Below are 15615 nucleotides of genomic sequence, written 5' to 3'. Positions count from 1 at the left end.
ATGGTGGTACATACCTATAGTCCCAGCTACTCAGGAGGCTGAGGCAAGAGAATCTCTTAAGCCCAAAAGTCCGAGGCTGCAGTGAGATATGATCACACCACTGCACTCCAGCCTGGGTGACAGGGCTCATCCCTAAAATAATAGGACTCATCTCTAAAAATAAATGCATGCAGTCATTCATTTATTGATCACTAATTATGTACCAATCACTGCTTTACACTACATTTTACTTGTTTTATATCTTCTAATCAAATTACAAACCTTATAGTGTGAGAATTATTTGAATCTCCATTTACAAATGGGGAGACAGGTGAAGAGAGGTTAATTAGCTTGGACAAAGTTACACACAGATTTCAAACCCTGAGCTTACTTTGCTAACTACTTCCTTGAGGACACAACTTAGACCTGTTTCATGGAGGCACAAATAAAGACATGCATATTAACAGACACACTTCATTATCTGAACATTTCTTTCCTCTGGAATACATAACCCAAAATGAAATGATATAATGTTCTCTTTAGTGAGAAGAGGATTCTTTGTCATGTTCTTGGCCTATTTAAAGCCCTGTAATGCAGTCCTAATATCTCACATATCCGTACAGCTGCTAAAATCATCTTTCATGCGTAGCACTTCGATTTTTGTCACTCTGTGTTCTGAAGCCTGCCAGTCGTTTTGTTCTGGCATATGGCATTCTAGAAGGGCAAATCCTAATTAGGACTATTACTACTATATTAATACTGTTTGAGTATCCCATATCTCAAATGCTTAGGAGTATTTTGGATTTTGGAATATTTGCATTACACTTAGTAGTTCAGCATCCCTAATCTGAAAATCCGAAATGCTCCAGTGAGCATTTCTTTTGAGTATCGTGTTGATGCTTACAAAGTTTTGGATTTGAGGAACATTTTGGATTTCAGATTTTTGGATTAGGGACACTCAACCTCTATCCTTTTTAGAGGGAAATCTCTCATATTTCTTTATTCTTTTCTTAGATAGCTTGCTTGAATAAAATAGTTGCCTCTTTTTCCACTTGCATAAGCTTTTTCAGGTTTATCAGATGTGTAGGATATATTTTTTAACATGTGTTCAGTAAATAAATGTAGTAGGGGTACAAATAAATGTTAAGACATGATCCCTGTTGAAATCCAAAAGATAAAAAGCCCTTAAGTTTTCTTATTTTATATTATAAATGGACAAGGCAGCAAATGGTATTAAGGATACTTTTGGTAAGAGAATAGTTTTTATCAGAGCAGGCTGCAGGTAGAATATTTCTCAATTACTATTTACAGCTGAGTAACTTTTTTCCTATGGACATAAAAATATACACTCTGCAAATGATTTTTTAATGAAAAATGAGAGCCTATTTTCTGCAACTTGGTTTTTTACATAATAATCATGGACATATATCTAAGATTGCATATGTAGATCTCCTGTTTTGATGATCACCTAGAATTCTGTTTTGTGGTTGTGCCTTTAATTGACCAATGTCTTGCTATTTATTGTAAATGGTGCAAGAGTGAACATCTTGAAAAGGGCGGCAGAGTGGTCTTAGCAAAAAAAAAAAAAAAAAAAGAGTGAGCATCTTGTGCTATTATTTCTGTATTGTACATTTCAAGAACTGGGCTAGGATATTTCCACCTTAAAAAGAAACAAATTGAAGTTTTAAAATTATTCTTGAAATGCTACCATAGTTTTTGTAGTTTGTAGATTTAATATTATTTTTAAAAAATAACTTTGCTATATTAGATGTCTATTGGTAACAAAGGATTACACACCATTCTTATTCTGAGTAAACTGTATTTTGAACTTTAACAAATGAGAAAGTAGAGAACTTTTAAAAAGAAACTCAAACTGTGGTTTTTATTTCAGTTGCTGCATATCATGGTGGGTGGTAGTATTTTCTGCTAAAGTGTAATGGTACAGGTCAGTTAGACATTATAAATATGATAAACCTGACACCTCAAATTTTTAACTTTTCACATGGACTCTTTCTCCTCACTCCAAAGTAAACGCGAGTCATTCTAAGTTAAGAAGAAAGAAGCCTGAGGACAAGTCAAGCTGTTAAAGCAAAATTGCAGCATTTGTTAAATATTGCTATTGGTGAACTAATAATTAGAAATATTACTTTCTGTATCAATTCCATATTTTAAGTCCTTTCTCAGTGGAAAATAATGCAACATATTGGGTGGGTGTGTGGGTGGGTGTATATGTGTAGTAAAAGCCTATTTTAACATGAAAGTTAAGGGATGGGGGAGACTTTATATCTTGTAGTTTTCACTTGAGTGAATACTAAACTATATTCTTATGCCTGTGAACATTTTTGGCTTATATTTTCCAAAGAAATGTTGACGTAAATGGAAGCTTATGTTCCTAGAGAATTTCAGGAGTTTAAAATAAGGGAAACAAATTAGAATTTTAGAACATGGGAACAAGCTCACCATAATCAATAATACTCAGTAGTAATAGAGGACAGTGAAACATATACGTAATCATTTATACTGAATTACATTTCTGACTCCTTTTCCCTCACCCTTGAATATAAGAACTTTAGTGAACAAACTATTGGTAAATACATTTTGTTTGCTGAGTTAATAACTTAGACTTTTCAGGACATTTTATATAGAGCCACCTGTCATTTAAATAGCAATTTTTTAGACGAATTTAAACAATTATATAATGATTTGTGTCACTAAGTAATACTCCTGTAATTCCTGTTAGAGGAACAGGCAGCCTGTGTGAATACTGCAGAATTCTTTAAAAGAAAGCGGCACCAATGGCTTTCAAATAATTAAATAAATGGGCACAGTGGCTCATGCCTTTAATCTCAACACTTTGGGAGGCCGAGGCAGGTGAATCACCTGAGGTCAGGAGTTCGAGACCAGCCAGGACCAACGTGGCAAAACCCCGTCTCCACTAAAAATACAAAAATTAGCCAGGCGTGGTGGCAGGCGCCTGTAATCCCAGCTACTTGGGAGATTGAGGCAGGAGAATCACTTGAACCAACAAGAGCAAAACTCCATCTCCAAAAAAAAAAAAACCAACAAAACAAAAAAAATAAATCAGCCTCCACCAGGGCTATCATTCAAGTCTTCAGAGTCTGCTAGTAACATGAGTGATCCTAATAGTAGGGCACTCCAAATATCCAACAGTAATGCAAGGACCTAACTTGAATTGTGATAATTTTACCAGGGAGGAATTCAGGAAAACATTTTAAAGGCACTCTTTTACTTAGTGAAAACATCCTATTTATTTATTTATTTATTTATTTATTTATTTATTTATTTATGAGACGGAGTCTTGTTCTGTCACCCAGGCTGGAGCACAGCGGCACAATCATGGCTCACTGCAACCTCCGCCTCCCAGGCTCAAGTGATTCTCCTGCCTCAGCCTCCCGAGTAGCTGGAACTATAGGTGGGCGCCACCACGCCCGGCTAATTTTTTGTATTTTTGGTAGAGACAGAGTTTTGTCATTTTGGCCACGCTGGTCTTGAACTCCTGACCTCAGATGGTCCACCCGTCTCAGCCTCCCAAAGTGCTGAGATCACAGGCATGAGCCACTGTGCCTGGCCCCATCCTAGTTTTTTTCTAAAAACAGCAACAGAGGCTGGACGCGATGGCTCAACACCTATAATCCCAGCACTTTGGGAGGCCGAGGCGGGTGGATCACGAGGTCAGGAGTTCAAGACCAGCCTGGCCAAGATGGTGAAACCCTGTCTCTACTGAAAATACAAAAATTAGCTGGGCGCGGTGACAGACGCCTGTAATTCCAGCTACTCAGGAGGCTGAGGCAGGATAATTGCTTGAACCCAGGGGGTGGAGGTTGCAGTGAGCTGAGATCGCGCCACTGCACTCCAGTCTGGGTGACAGAGTAAGATTCTGTCTTTAAAAAAAAAAAAAAGACAGCAACAGAATTTCACAAGGCTTTGAGTATAGTCTTTTTTGGTTACTTATTTTTAGGAAATCCAAAGTATAGGTTCTTTCAATTCCTAGGTGTATCAGATATATTGAAAAGGCAAAACTAATTTTTATATTGTTAACTTATTTTCTGGGTGTGCTGTTCTTGTTCTAGGAGTCACATGATGCATTATTGGAATTTGGGAATAATAACCTACAAATATTGGTTCATGTTACCAAGGAAGGGGTGTGGAAAAACCCAGTTCTTCTTAAAATTCTGTCTCAACAGCCAGTAGAAACGGAGGAAGGTAAGTCTTAAGACTATATTGGATGAGGATTTAGTTCTGAGAAAGTTGGAATTGATTATGGGTTAAAATTTTGGGAATTTAACTTGTGTATATATCTAGTCTTTCTGTTTTTACTTTGAGTAGTAAAAATTAACTATTAGCATTTAATGTTTTGCTTAAGTAAGGATTCTTGCACTGTTAGTTTTAAGTCCCTTTACACTCATTTTTAAATTTTGCATTGAGTAGCAATGTTCATACAAAGTTCCTGAGACAGAAATGAATAATCTGCTGTAATCTTTGGTGTGTGGTAGAGCTTTGCTTATACTTTTCTTTTCTTTTCTTTTTTTTTTCCCGAGACGTTGTCTCGCTCTGTCACCCAGGCTGGAGTGCAGTGGCAGGATCTCGGCTCACTGCAACCTCTGCCTCTAGGGTTGAAGCGATTCTGCCTCAGCCTCCTGAGTAGCTGGGATTACAGGCGCGCGTCACCACGCCTGGCTAAGTTTTGTATTTTTTAGTAGAGACGAGGCGTTACCATGTTGGTCAGGTTGGTTTCAGACTCCTGACATTGTGATCCACCTGCCTTGGCCTCCTAAAGTGCTGGGATTATAGGCACGAGCCACTGCGCCCGGTCTGCTTATACCTTTTTTATTGGCTGCAACAACTGAGGGCCATGAAAAAAATTTCTTTTTTATTTTATATATGTGAAATAATTGGAATTCATTGTTTTATAGAGAGATGCAAAGAATGAAGTTTTTGTTGTTTTTGTTTTGTTTTGTTTTAATTTGAGACAAGGTTTTACTCTGCTACCCAGGCTGGAGTGGCACAATTATGGCTCACTGCAGCCTCTACCTTTCCGGCTCAAGTGATCTGCCTGCCTCTGCCTCACAAGTAACTGGGACTACAGGCATGCGCCACTGTGTACAGTTAATTTTTCTATTTTTTGTAGATATGGGGGGTCTCACTATGTTGCCTAGGCTGGTCTTGAACTCCTAGACTCAAGAGATCCTCCTGCCTTAGCCTCCCAAAGTGCTGGGATTACAGGCATGAACCACCATATCTGGCCAGAATGAAATATCTTATTTGCAAAATTGTCAATCGAAGACCAGAAAAATTATGGATTTGAATTGACATTTGCATTTTAGATACACAAAAGTATCTTCTTTGATAGAGCCAACAACTGTAACTTCATTTACGTCAAGTTAGTGGAAAGTTCAAAGGATTACACTCTGTTAAGTACATTTTTTGCTATAAAAACAGACTTTAGAACAATTATTACACATTTTGAGATATCTTTAGGTCTTAGAACTAGCCATTTGATTGTCGATCCTTTAAAATATCCCAGTTAGTTTATCCATTCACCAAGCTTGAGCACCTACCATATACATGGTGTTTGGACCTCTCTGTATAGTGAGAAGATGGGCATAAAGGCACTTAGATTTTCTCTTGATCCGTTTCCTCTGATCATTCTAGTGCTTACCAGTTGCACTGACAAGAAAAAAAAAGAATAAGGAAAAGAGCTGTTAAATAGAAAAAGATTGGTGTTTATAGTTTTCCATTGAGGTCCTCAAAAAACGGCATCCCCTTGTAAATGTAGGTAGATGGAGGCTAAAGTATCACCTTTGTTATTGACAAAAGCTGTTAGAACCAGGTAATTTCAGAAACATCCCAGAATTGGGCAGATCCTATCCAGATAAATCTTGACTGGGGCAGAGGAGATTGCATGTTTTGTGCAGGCAGGCCCAAGCCCAAGAGGAAAAAAGGGTGGGGTTGAGTTAAACATCCTTAGTGTATTTTCCCCTGATATACTAATCAACTATGTCACCCCATCTCTGGAGTTAACAGTAATTAATCATTTTTAACATAGAAAAACATCAAGAAATGGGGAGAAGCATTGCTTACCTAACATTCTTGGTATCCTGTTTATTCAGTAAATATTAATTAAGCACTCACTATCTTTAAGACTCTGAATAGGTACATGATACCTACATATCCAAGGAATTATGTTGAGGACCACAGTATAAGTGGTGGGTAACATGTAGCCTGCCTCCTTTCACAGTTGGCCCTTAATCTAATTTCAGGTCAAAAGATTAAAAAGCTTTCTTTATATCTCTGCTGCCCCTGCAGGCCAGATATTTAACATATTTGATACCAAAAAGCAGTGATGTTCATCTCACTGATTGTCTTCTGTAATAAGTGCCAATTGTTGATAATTTTACCTGATATTCACCTGACATGATCAGTAAAGATGCCATGGAAGAGCTGTTTTTCTTTTCTGTTTTTTTTTTGAAATGGAGTTTCGCTCTTGTTACCCAGGCTGGAGTGCAATGGCGTGATCTCAGCTCACTGCAACCTCTGCCTCCGGGGTTTAAGCGATTCTCCTGCCTTAGCCTCTCGAATAGCTGGGATTACAGGCATGCGCCACCATGCCCAGCCAATTTTGTATTTTTAGTAGAGATGGGGTTTCTCCATGTTGGTCAGGCTGGTCTCGAACTCCTGACCTCAGGTGATCTGCCCTCAGCTTCCCAAAGTGCTGGAATTGCAGGTGTGAGCCACCGCGCCCGGCCTCTTTTTTTTTTTTTTTTTTAAAGACAGCGTTTCACTCTTGTTGCCCAGGCTGGAGTGCAATGGCGTGATCTCGGCTCACTGCAACCTCCGCCTCCTGGGTTCAAGTCATTCTCCTGCCTCAGCCTCCCAAGTAGCTGGGATTATAGGCATGTGCCACCACACCCGGCTAATTTTTTATATTCAGAAATGAGTTTTCACTATATTGGTCAGGCTGGTCTCGAACTCCTGACCGCAGATGATCCACCTGCCTCAGCCTCCCAAAGTGCTGGGATTACAGGCGTGCACCACTGTGCCCGGCAGAGCTGTTTTTCAACTGGATCTTAAGTGTTACTGTTTTTACATAATGAAGTATATAGTATAAGATAAAGTGTCATGATGTCTGCACCTTTCTTTTAAATGGTTCTGAAAAAGAGAAGGCAAAGAAATGTGGCAAACCAGTTCAATTGTTAAATCTAGTTGGAAGGAAGGGTATAAAAACTAAAAAAAAATTTTGTATTGAAATGTTTGAAGAAATGAGATACAGAAAGGATTGTGATTGGGAGTGAGACATATTGTTTTAAATATTGAAGCATATGGTAGATTTCCTTTCAATAAAGAAATTTAAAGATTGATATCTTCAAATGATTTGTAAAATACAAGATTGAGCCATATGTTAAAATTGATTTAGCAGCAGTTTAACTGTAGTTATAATTATTGAATAAAATAGCTTACCGCATAGAAATAATAGCTATGATTTTCAGAGTGCCTGCTATGTGTTGGGCACTGTATTTGTGTTTTCATATCTCATGTAATCCATGAAACAGGTGAGAGATTACACATACCCAAGACCATGTAGTTAAAATTGTGGAGGCAGAATTTGAGCCCAGGTGAGGTGACGTTAAAATGTTTTTGATTGGAGAGTGATGACCCTTCAGTTGCTAAGTGCATGGTTTAATTAAACATCCGTAATATACAAGCCCTTGTGCTTAGTGCTGTAGGGAATACAAAGGCTAACAAGACATGATATTTGTTCACAAATTGCTGACAGTGTAATAAAGGAGATATCAGAGACAATAGTAAGTACTATTAAACATTTACTCCATGTTTGGCCTTGTGGTGAGTCTTATCTGCATTTCTAGTATTTCTTTAATTTGTTCATCCATGTGAGATGGATATAACCTTTTTACAGATGAAGAAACTTGAGTCTCAGAGAGGTCAGTTAATTTGTCCAAGGGTCTCACAGCTGTGTGTCAGAATCAGGTTTCAACATCAGATCAGTGATTCTAAAACCTGAAATGTTAACATTTGTACACTATAATCCCTTATCACTGTTCTTCGAGAAAACTAAATGTGGGGAAAGAAGTAAAATGCTGTGGGAATTTGCAAGGCGATAGGTTGTGTAGGTAATACGCCTGTTATCAGGTATGTTGCTTCCTGTTGGATTTGCAGAATTGCTTACAACCTCATATGGCAGATAAATAGAGCAGAATCTGATGTTAGGCAGGCAGAATAGGATATAGGGGAGACGTGACAGGAAATAATAGGCATGAATTAGATTGGAGATAATTAGAAAAGAATTACTAGGACATAATAACTAAGTTGATTTCCTTGAGGAAAGGAAGTATCAAGGAAAGATAATTCCAAAATTTTATTGTTGTATAATTGAGAGAATATCATTGCTGAAAATAGAAGTAGGGAATAAGGAGCTATGTGAGTGAAGGGTATGACCGTGAGTTCATCTTGTGGAATTTAGTAACTGTGGGACTAAAATGGAAAAGTCCAAGTGATTGTGACCTGTTTTCCCTCCATGCTTTTTGACCTTGACTACATATTAGAGTATCTATGGAATTTAAAACCAAAAAACATACATCCCAAGGTCCAGACTCCACTTGCTAAATCATAATCTCCAGAGTTGGAGCTCTGGAATCCAGAACTTTTTGAAGTGCTTTAGGAAATGGGCACTTACATATTGCTGATGGGAATATAAATTGGTACAATTTTTGGAGAGCAGTTTGGCAGTATGAGTCAGTATTACAAATGAACAGAGCCTTTAATTTAGCAATTCCGCCTCTAGGAATTTGTTCTGTAGATTTATTCACATGTTTCAGATTAGTATATAGGGTTGTAAGTTGCAGCATTATTGATGATTGACAGAGATTGGAAACAGCCTGCAAGTGTATCAGTAGGGGATTGGTTAAATAAATTATAGCACATCCATACCACATAATGCTATTCAGTTGTTAAAAATAAGGTAGCTCTAACTGCACAGATGATAGAATAACCTGTATCATATATTAAGTGGCAAAAGAAAATGTCTTCCATACTCATAGAATATTTCTGGAAGGATAAACAAGAAATTGGAAACTTGTTGTTTCTCAGGGTGGGAAACCAGAGCACTGGGGTCAGGGTAGGAGGGAGAAAAACTTTAACTGTATAGCTTTTTCTGTCCTTTTGAAATCTGTGATTATATATATATATGTTTTTCTTTATATTATTTTAAAGGATAATGTTACAATTGATTCTGATATGTAGTTAAAATTGGGCCAGTGGTTTATCCTTAGTATAAACCATTGCTACTCTACACACACACACACGCACGCACACACACACACACACACAGGCCAGTGGTTTATCCTTAGTATAAACCATTGCTACTCTACACACACACACACACACCCCCCCCCCACACACACACCCCCCCCCCCAGTGGTTTATCCTTAGTATAAACCATTGCTACTCTACACACACACACACACACACACACACACACACACACACACACACACACAGCCACCCCACACCTCACACACACACACACACACCCCCCCCCCCGCAACCTGGGAGCTTGTTAGAAAAGCAAAATTTCAGGTCCAAGACCTAATAAATCAGAATCTGCATTTTAATAAGCTCCCTAGGTGATCTAGGCACTTTCAAGTCTGAGAGATACTGTTTTAGATTAACCACCTAAAGCAGTTTGTTTACTCACCACTTGGCTTGACATGCAATATTCTCACCTCTATTCTTTAAGTAATACTATGTAGTGATGTCACATACTTGTTGGATATTTACTATTCAAAAATTGAGGGCTCGGCCAGGTGCGGTGGCTCATGCCTGTAATCCCAGCACTTTGGGAGGCCAAGGCGGGTGGATCATGAGGTCAGGAGATCGAGACCATCCTGGCTAACACGGTGAAACCCCGTCTCTACTAAAAATACAATAAATTAGCCGGGCATGGTGGCGGGCACCTGTAGTCCCAGCTACTCGGGAGGCTGAGGCAGGAGAATGGCGTGAACCCGGGAGGCGGAGCTTGCAGTGAGCCAAGATCGCACCACGGCACTCCAGCCTGGGTGACAGAGCAAGACTTCATCTCAAAAAAAAAAAAAAAAAAAAAAATTTGAGAGCTCATCCAGAGCACTGTACAGTCAATGCCAAGTGCCTAATATTCAGTACAGCTCAGAAGTACTGAGCTTCAGTACTTCTGAAGCTTTCAGAGTAGCATTTTCCAAAGTGTGTACTGAACCAGGAACACATGTTTTACAGGTTACTAATATGTATAAAAGGGTTCTCTGGTCAAATCAGTTTAGGAAACATTGGGTTTTTAAATAAAAGTGAACAGTTTTCTTTATTGCAGGACTGTTCAGAGATTTGACCAAGGAATCCTTTTTTTTTCTAGGACTATCTCTCAGGTCTTTTGGTCGGTGGAACACACTTTGAGAAATGCCTGGTTTAGAGGAAAGAGCACCACTGGCTTTGGAATCCTTGGCAAGTTACCTAACTTCTGTGAATATTAATTTTCCTAACCTTAGACTGGGGATAATAATACTTGCCTTGGTGGTGGTGTGAAGAATAAATGAGAGGTATATAAAAATATGCAGCTTAAAACTTGATGTCTCATAAGCATTCAGTTGATAGTTGTTAATATTACATAGGTTACTTGCTTCATTTCTTGCATTTATGCTTATAGTTCATTTCACTATTTCTTAATTTTCCTCTCATCTCTATTAGATGAATATTGAGACCAGAGTAAACTTCTCATTTATATAAACTAAATTTTTATTAACTAAAAATCAAATAAAAAGATCTCAAACTTTCATCTTAGCAAGTCTGACATGTTATGTGGTATGTTGTCAAACTGTTTTATTTTTCATTTTTTCTAGTCAATAAATTGATTGCACAAGAAGGACCTTCCTTTCTGCAAATGCGAATAAAACATTTGTTGAAATCTAACTGCATCCCCCAGGCTACTGCTTTATCAAAACTATGTGCAGACTCTAAAGAAATTTCAAATGTGTCATCTTTTCAGCAAGCCTATATCACATGTTTATGTTCTATGCTCCCTAATGAAGATGCTATTAAGGAGGTGAGTAAATAATTGTTGTCATTCAAACTTGGTATTAATTTAATAGATTTATATATATATTGCATGGTTTATTTTTTCCCTTTAGAATGAAAACCAAGATTCATTTTTTTCAGGCTACCAAAATGTATGATTTTAATTGTATATTTAACTGCTCGACAGATAGAATGTAATATTTTAGAGTGAATTTGAAAAGTAGATAACTAAAGAATATACAGAGGCATGTTTACTTATTTGGGTGATGATTTGCTGTGAAATCTTTAAATGTGAAAGTTGTTTTTTTCTTTTTAAAGTAATGACGTCTCCATGTTTGGGGAATGCAGAAGTTGTTAATCATGGCATCAAGGGATAAACTAAAGAAAATGGCACTTAATTTTAGCTTAAGTTACTTTATATATTTAATTTTGTAAGCAGAAAAGTATAGGACTCTAGATTCCATGACTACATCCTGAACAATTAAGTGGCCAAACTGGATATCATGGAAAATAAGGGTTGAGTCTTTTTTTTTTTTTTTTTTTTTTTTTGAGACAAGGTCTTGCTCTGTCACCCAGGCAGGAGTGCAGTGGTGCAATTTCGGCTCACTGCAGCCTCTGCCTCCCGGGTTCAAGTGATTCTTGTGCCTCATCCTCCCAAGTAGCTGGGACTAAAGGCATGCGCCACCATGCCTGGCTACTTTTTGTACTTTTTAGTAGAGACGGGGTTTCACCATGTTGGCCAAGCTGGTCTTGAACTCCTGACTTCAACTGATCCACCTGCTTCAGCTTGTACTACTAAAAGTACAAACATTAGCCAGGCATGGTGGTGGGCGCCTGTAATCCCAGGTACTCAGGAGGCTGAGGCAGGAAAATCGCTTGAACCCGGGAGGTGGAGGTTGCAGTGCATCGAGATCGTGCCACTGCACTCCAGCCTGAGTGACAAGAGTGAGACTCCATCTCAAAAAAACAAAAAACAACTATTTTATCTATCAGATTGCATCCTTTAAAAAAAAAAAAACCTCAATTATTATGTTTCTTAAATTTGGAGTTAGACTTCTCTAATGGTTTTTGACATATTATACAGAAAAAAACTAGAGATTCTTAAGCTTTATTTCATCATCTACCTTTAATCCTCTTATCTGCCATTCAATTCTGACATATGGATTCTTACTCTGAACTGAAATTTTTTATTAGATGTAGGAGTCCCAAGGATCTGGTTTTATGCTGTAGTAATTCTGAAACTTTTACTTGTAATATCTTACTCTCCAAATACAATTGTCTATCTTTCTACCTTACTCCCTTTAATATACAGTCTCCACCAGGATCAATCAAGATCTATTGATCTTGTCACCTTTTCATTTTCCCTTATCCCCCTTATGTATTCACTTCCCTATTTAACTCTGCTTTGTCATTGTCAGATCATCATTATCACTCTCAAAGAGCGAGAGGTCCTCTCTCTTTTTTTTTTTTTTTTTGACAGAGTCTCGCTCTGTTGCCCAGGCTAGAGTGTAGTGGCGCGATCTTGGCTCCTGGATTCAAGCAATTCTCCTGCCTCAGCCTCCCGAGTAGCTGGGATTACAGTCGCCCACCACCACGCCTGGCTAATTTTTTTGTATTTTTGTAGAGATGGGGTTTCACCATCTTGGCCAGGCTGGTCTTGAACTCCTGACCTCATGATCCACACGCCTTGGCCTCCCAAAGTGCTGGGATTACAGGCGTGAGCCACTGCTCCCGGCCACTGGTCTCTCTCTTAATTGTACTTGTTTGACTACCAGTATCCTGATTATCCCTAAATCTTCACCTACTCTCTATGTGTTTACCTGCACTCATGGGGCCAAATTTACATGGAGAAAAATCTGCCAGCTAATTTTACTCCAGGCTAGAGTGTGGTGGCGCACACTGCTTACTGCAGCCTCAAAATCCTGGGCTCAGGTGATCTTCCCACCTCAGCCCCTGGAGTAGCTAGGACCACAGAAACATGCCACCATTCCCGGTTAATTTATTATTTATTTATTTATTTATTTTTTTGGAGAGACAGGGTCTTGCCATGTTGCCCAGGCTGGTCTCGAACTCCCAGGGTCAAATGATCTGTCCACCTCAGCCTCCCAAAGTGCTGGGATTACAGGTGTGAGCCACTCACTGCACCCAGCCTATATTTCTTTAGCCCATTCATTCTCCCACTCTTAGATAGTTGCATAGTTTTTTCTTATTCTTCAAAACTATACTGTAATACTTTCTGCCCTGTTTCACTCTCTGTTGCTGAACTTAACTCCCTATTTCTCTGAAAAAAATTGAAGCGCTGAGAAGATAAATAAGAGAATTTTCATAAGCTCTGTCTCTGAAACATCTATTCATCTACCAGCATCTATGAATGTACATCTTCTCTTCTGTTACTAGAGATAAATTATATCTGATCTCCTAGCTAAGGCCAGCCTCCCTCACTTCTGTATTTCAATTGATGTTGTCTCCCTTAAGGATAATGCTACAGCAGTTCTCCTTTTCTCTATTACATCATCGATTTCCCTGTCTCTGTTATAACCACCCCATTGGCATTTATGCTATTATTTATTCTGTCCTTAAAAAAGAGCTCTTCTTAGGTCCAGAGGTGGTGGCTCATGCCTGTAATCCCAGCACTTAGGGAGGCCGAGGCACAAGAATTGCTTGAGCCCGGGAATTGCTTGAGCCCAGGAGGCAGAGGCTGCAGTAAGCTGAGATCACGCCACTGCACTCCAGCCTGGGCAACAGAACAACAGAGCGAGACTCTGTCTTCAAAAAAATAAAATAAAATAAAAATAACGCTGCTTTAGATCCTGTTTCTAGTTTTAGCTACTGCCCCATTTCCTTCTGGCTTTTTAAGCATAATTTCTTTAACAAATTGTCTTAATTTACTATCGAACATTTTCCTTCCTTCTTTTTTTTTTTTTTTTTTTTGGGGTCAGAGTCTCGCACTGTCACCCAGGCTGGAGTGCAGTGGCACGATCTTGGCTCGCTGCAAGCTCCGCCTCCCAGGTTCACGCCATTCTCCTGCCTCAGCCTCCCGAGTAGCTGGGACTACAGGCGCCCGCCACCATGCCCGGCTAATTTTTTTTGTATTTTTAGTAGAGACGGGGTTTCACCATGTCAGCCAAGATGGTCTCCATCTCCTGACCTCGTGATCCGCTCGCCTCTGTTTCCCAAGTGCTGGGATTACAGGCGTGAGCCACGGTGCCCGGCCCATTTTTCTTCTTTCAAGACATTCTAATATGACCTTTGCCCCTGGCAGTATACCATATCACTAAATCTAATGATGACTTTCAGTTTTCTGTCTACCTCATTGATTACTCCTTTCTCAGTTCTACTTTGCTGTCTAATGAGTACATGTTGCAGTACCCAATGACTCTGTCATTGGGTCTTCTCTTTTTACGCTTAACTAGGCTTATTTCCTTCATCTTTGGCTTTAAATACCAACTATGGTCTGACTCCCAAAAGTTTTCTCTCCAGCCCTGTTCCCTCCTCCAAACTCCAGACCCGTATCCAATTGCCTAATTACCATCTCTACTTACAGATTTAACATGTCCATAACTAAGCTCTTGATATTCCTGATATTTGGACTTTGCTTTTATGAGGGTTTTTTTTAGTCCTCACTATGTGTTTGGCACCATGCTAAATGCTTTATGTACTTTGCTACATTTAATCAGCACAATAGCTCTGAGGTAGCTCCATTTTATTGATGAGGAAAGTCAGGCTCAGATTAGGTTGTGTGCTTCAAGGTTACAAAGCTAAAGTGGTTAAGCTGGGATTCAAACCTGAGTTTGGTGTACTACCAGTAATATTATATTAAAGACATAGGGTAAGGAATATTATCCTTGTTGGTATTTACCTTAGAGTTTATATGCCAAATGCTGTGTTAGGCATTGGGGTTCAAAGATGAATGCAGAAGTCTCTGGACTGGCATACTTGGTTTTACTGTTGGCCTCTACATTTTATCTTGAAAATAGCCAGAATAATCTCTCTAAAACTTGTCGTGCCATGCCACTTCTCTGCACACAATTATCTAATAGCTTTCCATCTTACTCAGAATACATTCAGAATTCTTTATTCTATGTGCCATGGGCCCTGGCTACTTTTCTAACGTTCTCTCACCTTATCTTGTAATCTTAGTGCCCACTACTCTCCAGCCACCTTGTCTTTGCTGTTCTTTGAACAAGCCAAGGATGTTCCTGTCTTAGAGCTTTGTGCTTGCTATTCCCTCTGACCAGAATTGCCTTCCACAAGATAATTTGAATGGCTTACTCCCTTACCTCATGTCTGCTCTAAGTGCTCTCATGTCTGTTCAATATTACCATATCAAAGAGGCCTTCCTCGCTGTCTCATCTAAAATATTACCCTATCCCCCTACTCTGCCCTAAATATCTGCTGTCATTATCATAAATATATACTAACCCATTTAAAATGACCCCTATCACTTTGTCTTTCTGCCTATTTGTATTTTCTTCATAGTACACATTACTGCTTCTACTAGGCATCATATTTGATTATTCAGTATTTCCTCCCACTAGATTGTAAACTCCAGAAGGA

The 15615-nt window shown here is 38.9% G+C and overlaps 1 protein-coding gene across 2 annotated transcripts in view; it reads left to right on the top strand.

Annotated features, from left to right (window-relative positions):
- The window catches only part of RLF (RLF zinc finger), a 79237-nt gene that overhangs the window by 29876 nt on the left and 33746 nt on the right, over positions 1 to 15615 (top strand). For both annotated transcript variants that reach the window (XM_003815422.5, XM_034962209.3), the window contains 2 exons: positions 4071 to 4203; positions 10884 to 11086. In XM_003815422.5, the coding sequence (XP_003815470.3) occupies positions 4071 to 4203; positions 10884 to 11086 (336 nt within the window). The remainder of the gene's footprint in view (positions 1 to 4070; positions 4204 to 10883; positions 11087 to 15615) is intronic.

Source organism: Pan paniscus, chromosome 1 (genome assembly GCF_029289425.2).
Source record: "Pan paniscus chromosome 1, NHGRI_mPanPan1-v2.0_pri, whole genome shotgun sequence".
Lineage (NCBI taxonomy): Eukaryota > Metazoa > Chordata > Mammalia > Primates > Hominidae > Pan > Pan paniscus.
This window is presented reverse-complemented; position numbering and strand designations above follow the sequence as displayed.